This window comes from Uloborus diversus, chromosome 3 (assembly GCF_026930045.1).
Source record: "Uloborus diversus isolate 005 chromosome 3, Udiv.v.3.1, whole genome shotgun sequence".
Classification (NCBI taxonomy): domain Eukaryota; kingdom Metazoa; phylum Arthropoda; class Arachnida; order Araneae; family Uloboridae; genus Uloborus; species Uloborus diversus.
The window spans coordinates 22,112,868-22,126,911 of NC_072733.1; the positions used below are offsets into that span (position 1 = coordinate 22,112,868).

At 31.5% G+C, this 14,044-nt stretch overlaps 1 protein-coding gene across 3 annotated transcripts in view; it reads left to right on the forward strand.

Moving 5' to 3' along the window:
* LOC129218602 (uncharacterized) overlaps positions 1 to 7,151 on the forward strand; it is a 61,049-nt gene extending 53,898 nt beyond the window's left edge. For all 3 annotated transcript variants that reach the window (XM_054852921.1, XM_054852922.1, XM_054852920.1), the window contains exon 9: positions 6,877 to 7,151. In XM_054852921.1, coding sequence (XP_054708896.1) covers positions 6,877 to 6,961 — 85 coding nt within the window. In that variant the 3' untranslated portion in view covers positions 6,962 to 7,151. The remainder of the gene's footprint in view (positions 1 to 6,876) is intronic.
* The last annotated feature ends 6,893 nt before the right edge of the window (positions 7,152 to 14,044 follow it).

The following is a 14,044-nucleotide window of genomic DNA, read 5'->3' on the forward strand; positions in this document are numbered from 1 at the left end:
AAAGTTTAAATGAAGATACCACCAAGATACCAATATATATCATCAACTTTAATATTTAGAATGAAAAAAATAAATAAAGGATGCTGAATGGTTATTTGGTGCACTAGCAACTTGATGCGTTAGATTAGTTTGATGTGGTTAATTTTGGCTCTCAGTGATACTTAGAGGGATGTAATAACATTCACGAAATCAATATTTAGTAGCCAATAATGAAGCCGATACTTCCTTCTAAAAAAGTCGTGTTGTGAAGGATAAATTCGCGTTAGCTCTAAAATTCGTAACTTGTGAAAATTTTGCGTTATAGCCATTTCGCGTTAGTGGAATCGCGTTGTAGCGGGAGTCGACTATAGTTTGAAATATTAACAGCCATCACAACGTTTCTCTAATTAATGACGCATTTTCAGAAAGTTGAAAAAAATTTCCCTTTTTTGGAATTAAGACCTCATTTAAAAAAATTATGCGAATTTATTACATTCACCATTACGAGTCGGCGATTGTAGAGAAAAAAAACAGTAAATTTGAACACTTTTTCTTTGGTTTAATGGTGATTATGTCATCCGGAGCGGCTATTTGTACTACCCCCCCCCCCCCTCCCCCCCATGAACGCTCAAAAAAAAAAGTTTATGCAAACATGAAGTTCATACAATGGTCACACACAAAAAACATTTTTAATTTTTATGGTAAATCAAAAATTTACATTATATGACAAGTAAAATTATGAATGCATTTTATAAAATTGCTCCCGCAATACTGTAATCAATTTAAAAAAAAAATGATAAATTTAGCAATTTAAGATTTTTGTGGGAAATTTAGCAGAATTGCATTTTTTTTTAAAAACATAAACTGACTATTTTGAGTTTTATCCCCCCCCCTCTCCCTAGAAAGGTATAATCTTGAGTGGACCGCTCCCTCCTTCCCCACCCGTAGTGACACTTCCGATTACACTATTTATGATATATCATCTTAATTTGTTTGCTCTAAGATATTTGATTAAGGTAAAGCAGAGCAAAACCAGTTTTATTATTTTTTTTGAATGAAATATTTTTGTAAGCTTTGATAGATATCAAACCTTGTTTTCATTGTAAAAGTAATTTTTGGTGTTGAAAATATAATTTTTTTTTCTGAATTAAACCCTCATTACTCTACAGAATTCTTCAAATTTATTACATTCTCCATCACGAGTCAGGGATTGTATAAATAAACCGGTAAATGAGATAAATATTGAATAATTGATCATATTTACCAAGTTTATTGATGATTGTGTATAATCACTGGTAATTATATGCAATCACCAATTCATCACATTTACCATTTTTACACATTTTATTTCGCATTTAGATAAAACAATTTCCTTTATTCATCTTTGACTTTTATTTTCTTCTAAAATCCCGTTTTTGGGTATTTACCCAGGCCTAGGGTAAATACCCAAAATATATTTACTCACTGGGTATCCACATCACTAGTGCTATGCAAAGCATTAAGCTTGCGAATTGCAGGATAATGCATACTTTGGATTAGGAACCATTTGTAAATGATAATTAAATTGCATAATTTGAGCTTTAGTGCTCATTGTAGTTAAAACATATTCCTTTGAGCAAATACATTGATATTTCCGGAATATTATTTTATAATTTTGTGAAATGATCTATATAGTGTACAAACCTGTAAAACCCAAAATCCCTGATCCAAAAATGTGCATTCTAACAGTCTTGTACTGTATAGTCGATCAACAAATCATTCTGCCTTATCCTCATCAGGCCATGAATGGGGAACCTTTCTGCATGAGAATGCCATATTAAATTTAGCAGCTGGAGATAACTGCAGCTTGAGCAGAATTTTAACTTAAGATTCTACTAGTGCATTGCAGTATGTAAATTATTATTTTCAATGAGGGTAAATATTCTACATTTATTACATCATTTTTAACTACATTTCCGTATTTTCCTGCGTATTATCCGCTGGCGGCCTGTAATCCGCAGGTCCTTAAATCAGCCTGAAGAAAAAAAAAGCTTCCTATAATACGCGGCGGCGTCTAATCCGCGGATAATACGATGTAAAAAGATAAGAGTTTGAATTTAGCATACCATTTGAGAAACTAAACTAAAAACGTGAAAAAGTAATTGCTTTGAAGGCATAATCAAAATTAATCTGAAATATAATCTAAAATATAATGATTTTTTCTTGAAATCTTGATTATAGTACGCTAATTACTTGAAAAACAGAGTCAAGACAAAGTAGCAACGGTCTAATCTTGTGCAAATGGCTACCTATTTCACTTTAATCTTGCTTATTTTACATTACCTGAACCGCCAAGAGGAACATTCAAGCAACGTAAAATAACCAACATTCAGGCAGGCAGCGAAGAAGAACATGCATTCTTCATAAAATAACATTCAGTTGGCGTGCGGTCTCGATCAGTGAATCCTATTGTAAAAATATTGAGGTTCAATGCGTTGGTGTTAAGGGGGGGGGGGGAATCACAGATAATCTGCGGCTGCGTATAATCTGCACCTCATAAACTTTGCCTTTTTTAGCAGATAATCCGCGGATTATAAGGAGGAAAATACGGTAGTTTAAAGCTACTATAAATTTTTTTTAAAGTTCATATAAATCTTCTAAAACTAATGTACGTCAGCCACAATTGTAGTAATTAATCCAGTTTTCATACCCTTAATGGAATGAAATCAGGGCTGTCACCGGTGACTATTTTATCCAAAATATGGCCAAAAAGGACTATTTTGCAATCAGTTGTCAATAATGCGGCTATTTTAGTGAAAAACAGCAAAAACACATTAAAACTCGCTTTTTTTTCTTTTTAGGGTGAATAATTGTTTAAAAAAAACTGAAATTTGGTTTATACCTTCTATATTCAAAGAGGAAAAATCTAAAATGTTTTACTGTGCTTAGTCTTTAAGAATGAGCATTTTTAAAAGTAGGAAAATGAAATCTAATTATCATATTGAAGATCAGAAATTTGTGATGTTCATGTTTTTATATGAAGAGGTTTGTTTTTACCATCGCAGTTGTAAAGGATTAGTTTTTGCAATCGTGATTTTAGCAAAAAGATTATTTCCGCTACTACTATTTTTTACTAACTCTTGTTTGCATTCTGAATAAATGTGAGTGAGTTTTGTTTTTTTAATTTCTGGTTTTATTACATTCATTTTTTGAAAATGAGCATTAACACTTTTCATCTGATAGGAAATATCATGAATGCTTCATTTCTATTTCTTTTTATGCAGTTAGTCTTTACTGTTGTCTTTAATTAGCAGTTAGACAATGAGAAATTTTACCAGAAAGTGGCAGCACTTGCTTCTTTTGTTCCTTTAAAAGAGTTAGACTAAAGTCTAGACATTTATGAAGTTTTTTTCCTCAAGGTTCTTTTTAGGAATATTTTCAGAAATTATCCCCTGCATATAGCTATAGCACCTGCTGTAAATGTCCCACTTATTTGCCACACAGCTAAAATATGTTGCTTCAAATATCATTGCATTAATATGGCATGTGTAATACTGTTTAAAAATGGAAAATATTTTCAAAACTATTTTCAGCACCTGACATCTGTTTGAGACTATTTATCATATTACAGGCTACTAAACCAATGGTTTTTAATAGCAGAACTGAGGGACAGCCCTGTAAAAATGCAACAATTCTAATTTTTTAGCGTCTCACCCTCAAAAAGAAGAGCTGTTAAGGCCACTTAAAAAACTTTTAAGAGGTGTCATATTCTTCATTTGTGCTAGACATGCAGCGTTGATGTTCAAAAAACAATTATGTTCTGAAACATTGAAAGTTTTACTCTTTATTTATCAGTGAATTTTTTAAATTTATAACTAAAATTTTTGAAGTGTCAATTATAATAGTAATATTGAGGAATTCAGAGATGCTGGTTGCTACGGATTATCCATAGTTTCTACAGAAAAGTTCTAAAAATGTAAGTCAACTACAAATAATGGAAAAGGGCCAGTTTTCTTGGGAGAATAATAAAATAATTGCAAACATATTTTTAAACACTTGGCATGGTTATTAAAAAAACTTCTAAGTGATTACTGACGATTGTGGTATTCTGCAATATCAGAGGTTGGGCGATAAAGTGTCAGTAGAAACTGGTTCTAATCGAGGGTTTTGTTGTGTAATCCTGTGTTGATCAAAGAACAAAGGGGTTTGGTTTCGAGTTTGTTTTGCAGTGCGGGTGTTTTTGTTTGTTAGTGCTGAATGTCCACTGAGTGCTGATTTGACAGACTTGTGCTGACTCATATTTTCACCTCTGTTTTAAAAAATAGTTTAATTTTCAGCCAGTAAAAGCTGGCTCTTTTGCTGTATTGTATATTGTAGCAACTTGTACAGCATTTTGGATGATTGATTATTATTCAGAAGTGGGTTCCTACATGAATGAAAATTTATTCTCTTCCTAGAAGAGGACTTTTTTTTTTTATTTTGCTCTAAATACAGTGTACTCTCGATTAACAAACCTTGACGAAAAATTATTTTTCCCTTTGATTTTGCTCATTTATCTGATGTTATTTTTCAAAGTCAAATATAATTCTTCTACAAAAATTGCAGTTTATTGTCTTGAAGCAACTCGAGGAATGTTTCCGAAAATTTCTCTCAGGGGTTATTAATGATTTGGAGAAGCTTATGTACTGTTACTTTCATTCTAGAGCCTGGGGGTGTCAGAAGATGTAAGTCATGAGAAGCCCAAATAAAAACCTTAAAACTTTTCAAACCTTTCTCACGCCATTTGGTTGGACATTTTTACAGCATTTCCACCTCCTTAAAAAGGGGAGAAGAACGGAAAACCACCCCTTGAGAGATACGGGGAATGGTGCAATCCTTTGTCCAACTTCTTTTTACCGGGGTGTTTGATACTTGTTTGAAACCTTTATGCAACTTGGTAATCCAAATCTTTGACATATTTAGTCGTGGTAAATCACTGCATTTTGTTACTTCACTAGAGCGTTATTTTTTATTTTTTGCTATAATTTTTGGCTCATTTTAAAAATTAAAATTTTTGTTACTGTATTAAGACTTTTTAACTTTCATTTTATGTTTCCACTTATTTTTAACTATCATGACTAATTTTTAGAATATTATTTTATTATAACTTTGTGATCTCAATATCTCATTTTTTTTATACCGTCCCTTCGACTTTGTTATATCGAGAGTATACTGTACACATTTGAATCAAATTCCTTTATGTAAGGGGGACTTTTGTTTTGGTCTAGTTGTAATGCATCATTGATTAAATTTTTTTCCTCTTTAGGAAGGGGGCAGGGTGTTGCTTTTGTTTTGTTTTAAATAATTAAAATCTTACATTTTTTATGGGAGGGGGGGATTTTTAACTTGTTCTAAGATGTGCATTTTTTATTAAATTCTTTTTTCTTTTTTTAAGGAAAGGAGGGGGGTTGATTTTATTTATTTATTTATTTTATTTCAGTCCCATACATATTTTAGTTTTATTTTTTCTTTGGAGAGAGGCGAAAGGGGTTGGGAGGTTAGACACAGTATTTTTTTACCACTGTAATGCACATTGTAATTAAAGTATTTTTCTTTGGATCGTGTTCCTTCAAATATTAAACAGTTGTTGCACCTGTACTGCAAACTACTGAAAATGGCTTAAGATTACTACTGAAAACTTTAACATTAGAGTGGCATCTCTGAATTTCTATTACTATCTTAATTTTAAATTAAGTCATACAAAAGAATAAGTAACTAATGCTTATATTTAAAATAAAAAAACAACATTAATAATTAAAAGTTTTGTTACATCTTTTAATTTTCCATCTGAATAATACTAATTTTAAAAGGAGACATTTAATTATTAATGCTGAGTAATAGAATAATAAAGTTTTAATTTAAGAATTAGTCAATAATTTACGAGGGGAAAAACTATGACACCACTTATTCTAGTTGGGGAAGGATATAATAATAATATCAGGGCCTGGTGCTAGAGATTTCAAATTGTTAACCAATAAAATAGCTAAAGCCACAGGCAAAGTTTTAAGTCTTAACCAAAGATTAATTTCAACCAATTTTAATGGTGATTTTTTTTTTCTTTAGAAAACTTAAGTTCACAAAAAAGCATTATGTAATAAAATAGACAGTACAAATGCTTACTTAATTTTTAAACATGCAGAATACACTTAAGTTAAATAACACAATTAATTATTTTAGGCATTTAATTTTCAATCTACAACTGGTATTTCTTGCAGTGGGAAGTGTTTCCAAATCAGTTCTCAACATGACTTCTTTTTTTTTTTTTTGCTCTTGCAGAATTTTAACCATCTTTTGACATAATTTTAAGCATTGTGTTGAATGTTTTTTTTTCTGTGGAAATTTTGGAGAATTTTTCGTTTGCTCATACTTGCTCCAAATACAAGATAGTTTCGCAGAATTTACGATTCTATTGCATTTTGTGTGGTGGCGAATGCTTAGCCCGGGCACTGCAATATTCTAGTCACCCTGTATTATAATTGTCTACTTCTTGTGACAACAAAAGAAAACTCTTTCTAATGTGATGGATGTTGGTCTGATTAATGATGCGGCTGTCATCATAACTATTTTCAAAAACATAATTATGAGATTTATATGGATGGTTCATATTACATCAAATAAACATTTGATTGCAAAAAGAAAACATTGATCATAAAAACATATTTTTTCCAAAACATTAACATTGTCACATCTGTAATGTCTATATGAGCAGTGTACTCGGATGGGCTGAAAAGATGCACTAGTTGAAATACTTTTATAAATAAAATAAATCGCTTTTAGCTGCAGTTGTATCAAGTTTAAAATAAATGTCTAATTTAATAAGACATGTGAAATAATATACTTTAAACATATTAATGTTATGACTTTTTTTTTTCTTTTTAGAATTAAAGAATTTGCTGATCATCCTGAAGTTACAACTGCAATTTCTTGCGCTGAAGATTTGCTTAAGAAAAGTGTTGTTTCTTAGATATTGCCTGTGCTCTATTTATAATAACTTTCATGTTATGTATTAACTTTTTAAAAAATATTTTATAAAATTATGACAATGAAATTTATTACTTGTTTTTATCATGTTTAAAAAACTTTTATGACTATCAATAAATACTATAATGAATTTTCTCTATTCAACTATTTAAAAATGTATTTTAACTGCCAAAAGTGTCAGTATTGTATTGTTCAAAAATGAACTAAATATTTTTCTAAGAAATGTTAAAAAGTTGTGTCTTGAAATAAAGATAAAATAATTTCATCTTAGTGTTGCAATTTTATCTGTACCTCCATGTTTAAAAAGATACAAATTAATTCCTTCTTAATTTCACATCTTTTAATATTTGAGACAATTTCAAGCATCCTATGTTAAATAGCCAGTCAAAACATACTTGTACACTCAAGGTTTTCATATTTATTAACATTTTAATCACTAAAAATGAAATAACCAAGGTTGTTCAGATGCCAACAAGTGCAGAAATTTGTTTAAATATGGTGACTTTACTTTTACTGCAGCCTTTAAAAAGCTAAGCAGTCAAGGTATTGCTGACAAATCTTACAACTAACATATCAGACCAATAAATATTACATCATTTAAAATTGTAATAAGAGCGCCTGAAAACTATTTGAACATCTAGGGGAGCAGCAATATTAAAAGTAGAAAAGGCGAACTTCTGAAGAAAATCTGTTATGCACAATCAACTGTATAAGCCATTGAGCACAATGACTGTATCAGCAAATGGTTTGAGTAAAACTTGTATCACTTTCGCATAAAGTAGATTGAGGGAAAGGGGCTCATTCGAATTTGGCAGAATTCAATCAAGTCAAATAATATGAATTGTATGGACCAATCCTAAAACCAGAAGGGAATTTCTCACTATGCTACTGGTGAATAGAATTTGATTGAATTCAACGAAGTCTAGTTGAATGAGCCCTTAAAACTAACTTCTAATAATTATTATCATAGATAGGTTAGGCCTGAAGCTAGCAGTTGAGGTAGTGAGAAGCAAAGGGATGCAAGTGGCAAAATTAAAAATTTGGAGATAACCAGTACAAATGGTAGGTGAAGCCCTGCTCTGTCTTCGGGCAAGAGATAGTACTAGTAGCCCTTATAGGTGCTGCTGTACAGAATGATTTGGAAAAAAAAATCAATTAAAGCCTACCTAGGACGTAATCTTTATATGCATTTTACTAAAAACTTGGAAAATGTCCTCTTACACTCCTTTGCTTCTCAGTTCTGTTTTGCAAACTTTGTGGCAATCATAGCTTTTTAAAAATCTTCATACACAATTCTAATTTTATTTTATAAATTTGATAAAATTTAGAGGTGAGTCGTGTCCTTTATATGTACTGAATTTAATCAGTTTTTCTGAACTTCGAACATTTTGAAAAAAAAAAATTATTCTGCTTTTATAACTTGTTATTATTGGCAATTTCACAAATATAGTTTTGTCTTGAGCTTCTTTGTGAAAGGTTCCTTTCTGAATTGAATTGATTGGTACAATATTTATTTTCCTGGAAGTGATAATTTGCTATTGTTACTTTCGACTACAAATTTAAGGTTGCAATAGAATAATAGATTATTATATGGTGAATATCATTTTTTGATATGTTTTAAACAAATAAATATATTAAAAAGAAGTTGGCTGACACAATTTTCTTTATTCAAAAATAATCCTACATATTTTTTGAGAAAAATGTGTTGCTGCTGTTAAGTGTAAGCGGGTACCTGTACATAATACAAAATGAATATTGAGAAAGAAAATGAAGAAAAATGTAGCACAAAGAATTCTTGCTCAGTTAAAAATATTCATTAAAATAACTTCTTTGATTAGCAGAAGATGTTCCCTGTTCAAATAGTATTTCTAAAAGATCCATTTATCTCAAAATAGTCAAGATTATAAAAATAAGATTCTTTGAATAAAATTAAATTCATTCTATTCCAATAAAGCAGTATTGTTTGTGTTATCACAGTGAAAACAAAATGGCGAGGAGCCATATATAGCAGGTTTGTCTGATAATAACGATATCACCTTCCAGTTGGAATTTCCCTCCTCAAATGAGTCACCGGACAATAAATTAAAATAATAAGTTCAGCAAAAATCAACAAATGGAATTGTAAATGGATAGGGAGAAAAAATAGAAGGGATCGTTTCATAAGGTTACCCTAGTTGTATATTACTGCAGTAATTGTTATTTTTAATTAAGTTTTTGTGATTTAAATTGTATTTCTGTGATCAAAATTAAACTCGAACCACCATTCAGGTTTTTTTTTTCTTTCCTTCATACTAGATCAATCTTTAGCCATTTATCAATATGATATTTAGAAGAAAAAAAATAAACAGAATTATATTATTTTCTGATACAGCAAGTGCAAAAAACTCCAAGCATGTCACAAATTGCCTTTGATTCAAGGGAAGAAAAAGGAATGTCCTTTCTATAATAATATTCCTCAGAAATGACAAAAGTATTGTGTTCCTAATTTATTGTATTTATTAAGGGTTTTATTGCGCCCCCCCCCCCCCCACTTCACCCAGGTATTGAAAAATTGATGTCTTTGCATATAAATGGGTGTGGTTTTTGTTGTTTTCCGATAAAATTTGCTTTGAGTATACACCCTTTGTCCCCAACTCCTGAAAAAATTTTAAATGATGGGCATTTGCGACCCCAATTAGCTTTACTGTTTTCAAGTAATATGCTAAAAAATTTCAACTAAAATGAAGAACCTTCTGTACAAATATATAAATGCAAGAAGTTCAAAAATTAGTATTTGTTTAAGTCTTACCCTTTGGCGTTTTGTCCCGAATATATCCTTAACTCTTCAACAATGACAATTATGAAGCAGCATTTTTTTTAAAATCCTTTTGATGTTTTGTGGTGATCTTTCATTGAGAGTACATGCCATAAAAGAAGGAAAGGCTTTAGAGGAAATGCAGATAAAAGTTCAATTGTTGAAAATGTTTTGGAAACGTAGATCCCAATATGAGTGGGGGGGCACCTCTGTTAATTTATAAATAAAATAAATCTATATTTGTAATAATTTAATCCTAATTATACCTAATTAAGATTAAGAAAACATTTTTTTCTCGATACAATCCTGGCACATATATGCATAATTTTTACGATTAAATTTGGAGGGAGGGGAGTATTAGGAGAGGGTTTTTCAAGGACCACCTTAAATGTGATATAGAATACTCACCAGGGAACCACACGACTTCAGTAATCATGGAAAAAGTTGAAAATGGTCCCATTCTAAAGAGCATATTTAGAAACTTTTTTGAGTCATAAATTGTGTGCCCTCGTCTTTTCGTTTTCGAGATATAAGGGCTTAAAGTCTGCCGAAATCTCAAGAAAAGTCACCTTGTTTAAAGACTTGGCTAGAAATTTTAAACACTGTGCGACTTCATCGTCTGCATCTTGCAAGGCGTCTCATTTCCATTTTGAGTCATCCATCTGCAAAGTGTGGAAGATGTGTTGCATTAATCCTTTATTTGTGCATGTTCAATAAAAGGAATCACCATCAAGCCTATGAAGTGAAAAGTAGTTAACTGTTTCCAGAGGAACAACAACTTTACAATGAAATTAAACAGGAATTGTATCATGTCATTCGTGATAATAATACATTTTAGAATTTCTCTGTATTTTAAGTGTATTTAACTTGATTAAGTGTTAATTCTTATTAAAATGAAATATGTTATAAGTACTTTTCAATAATCTGGGAGAATTAATATGAATAAGTACAAAAAGCAGACTAGGTTGAGCTCATATACAGATAATAAAACGAATGGTCTTTGATGTTGAAACAAAATGGTCATGGATTATGGTAACATTTTTTTTAAGTGATAATTAATCCATGACGTTTTATTGCCTGATCACTCTGAGGAAAAATATTTAATTTTTAATTTAAAACAAAAAAATCGAAAAAGAAAACGGATAAAAAATGTCGATAACCTGCGCTTCAAAATTATCGATATCGGAAATTACATCATAGATGGAGAGAAATAGTTATTTTTGTTCTTAAAAACTTAATATAGTCGACATTCGTTACAACAACACCTGACGTCGAAACAAAATCTGCCGCTACAGCTAAAAGTGGGTATAATGTAAATACACAACATATTGCATGTTTTTTATTCATTTTTAAAAATACTATAATAACTTTTGCAAGATATGTTTCAATCTAAACTACAAACACTTATTCATTTCCAAATTATTACAACCACAATACTCGGACATGATACTATATGCTTGGTATAAGTCTGAGTTATTGAAAACTTGGCCACCTCCATTTTAAACACCTTTGCAATTTTGCATTTTGGGGGGTTTGACGGTTGAAATATCTGTACACGGCTTAAATTCATGACATGCTTCCAGTGCCACAATTTTCTATCTTTCAATCAGGGGTGCCCACAGGGGGGGATTATGGCGCAAGTTGCGCCATCAAAATTTTTGGGGGGGATTTTTTTCCAGAAGGTTTTTTTTATTTTATTTAGAAAATGAAATTTTTGAATTTCGGAAAGAGAAAATATTTAAACTCATTCAACAAGAAATAGAAGCATTAATAATACTTTTTTCGCGTACTTTTCGGGGCCGTCGCCATAGCAAGTCCCCCCTCCCCGTTTTTCAGAAGTGTTTCCGCCAATTTCATTTTAGCGATGCAACTAACGAAGAAAAAGGAAAACTCTTCGTTGTTTTAAAAAATTAAAATAGTAATTATAAATGAACAAGTGAAATGATGGTGACAAAAGAGTATTTTTTCTGTCAAATTTGAATAGAAAATGTAATTTTAAAATGCAATTTAGGAACATCCATGCTTCTCTTTTATCAAAAGTAAGGACAGCAGAAATGTACACTTCAAACATTTTTATTAACACAAAAAAAGTATTCAGTACAGAACACTCTTTACTATGCCGCAGTGTGCGTATGTCTCCCAAGTCGGAAACTATGGGCTCGGCTCGAATTAAAAACATTGTGCATAGAGTAAAATTTCAGTAATGGGAGGGAGGGCAGGCGACCAAACTAACATGTTGCACGCCTTGTCTCTCGGCGGCCCTGGTTATACAAAGCCATGCTTCATAGTTCTGAAGTTAAAATAAAAATAAAAATACATAAATAAATAGGACAGCCCATAGGATAGGGGTCACCGAAACATTCCCATTTGTATATACTTTTTTTTTTTTTTTTTTGATGAAAAATGTTGCCCTGAAAATCATTTCTATGTGGAGAAAAATGCATTGGTCGCCGAAATAAATTTGAAATAGAGAGATAGAGGGGGAAAAAAACAGTTAAATGCAAAAAGAGATTCAAAGTACTGTAATGAATACTCACACCAAAAGTTCTAAATGTTTGAATGTAAAAATCGTAACAGGGTTCGTACGCTCCTTCAAAACTCCTCCAATACTCCTTCATTTAGGAAATTTTTTTTGAAGGGCCCTTCAAACTCCTTCTTTTTGGTTTTAACTCCTTCAAAACTCCTTCTCTTTTAGTTCAAGACTACATAATCTTCCTCTATGAGAGTAACTTAAAATACTTCGATCGACTACTAACTTCATCAAAGGTGATTTTAATGTAGTATTTATCTTTTCATAAAGATATGATTAACAAATTGATTATAGTTGAGTCATAAAAGTTGAAGGTGAAAATATTACTAGATGACTAAGACATTTCATATGTGAAGTTAACCATGTTTAAATGATGCTTGGACATTTTTTAAAGTTTTATGATGATTGTTATTCCCTCCACCATAGTAGCAAACGTCAGGTTCTCTAATTATTATTTAAATATTTAAAAATACATAAGCAGATCTACCATATTAAGTGGTTGTGTTAAAAAAAAAAAAAACAATTGTTTAGTTTAGTAAATCATAGTTATGATGTAGTAAAAAGGGTCACCCACATGTGATGTCATGTCTTAAGGAGGAGACGGACGCATGAAATGATGACAAGGGGGAGGTGACAAAAAGTGACATCACAGTTATAACAATATGTTCATGAAAAATATGACATGTGACAAGAGGAGGAGAAAGGTAAAGTGTGACGAAGGAGGAAGGGGGTCGAATGTGTTTAAAAAAAAGTGTTATTCCATTTGGCTGTTCCATTTAAGGATAGCCCAAAAGTACTCCTTCAAAATCTCCTTTTACTCCTTCAAAACTCCTTCATTTTATTTCTGAAATTGAGTACGAACCCTGCGTAAGTAAATCAAAGTTTGATCAAGAGATGCAGGTGGCATATTTAAAATAAAATGAAGTGGAATAGAGACCTAAGGTATCACAGAAAATTACTACATCCGTTCAAAATGTTAAAAGTCCTTTTCTAAGGCCGCAAATGCTTGTATTGCAAGAACATAAAAATATTGTGCGAGAAATTGAAAACTTTATTATAGAAAATCTAAGCAAATAATCGTGTTTGGCAAAGGAATTGGAAAAAAATATTACCACAATATGTTTATCAATTATTGAAATTTACAATGAAGATAGGAGGGACGTAGCCAAACTGAAAGGAAGTGGGGGACTCCAATCCCTTCTTTTTACGTCACCAAAGCTGGCCAGGAAGTGAATTTTTAAAACTTAGGTTTTGAAAAAATCCCGGCAAAACGTTTTCAAACCCCATCCATTACGTCATCAAAGATGGCCTACACCTAAGTATTTAGGACTGCAATTTCGAAAAGTTGTGAGAGTGCTCCCAACGTAACCTCCGAGAAACGCCCCCTCAATTAATCATTAATCATTATTCAAGGTCGAATAAATTTCGTCTTTTGGATTTTAATTTAAAAAAAAATCCTTAAAGCTTCCTGGGGTGTCCCGAAACTCGTTCTCCAAATATTACCGAAGATCCTCAAAAATTTCATTGTTAAGGCTTCAATTCAGAAAATTTTTCGGGATCATCTCCAAAACCTTCTACTTAGTATTTAAAATCGTCTACGATTGCGTTAGTTGAGTTTAATTTTGAAAATTTGCCAGGGGAGGACTCCGAATCACTCCACCCATTAACATTACCGAAAATCTTCTAAAACTGCGGTTTCAACAGATCGAAATTTTTTGGAGAGAATGCCCCCCCCCCCCCCC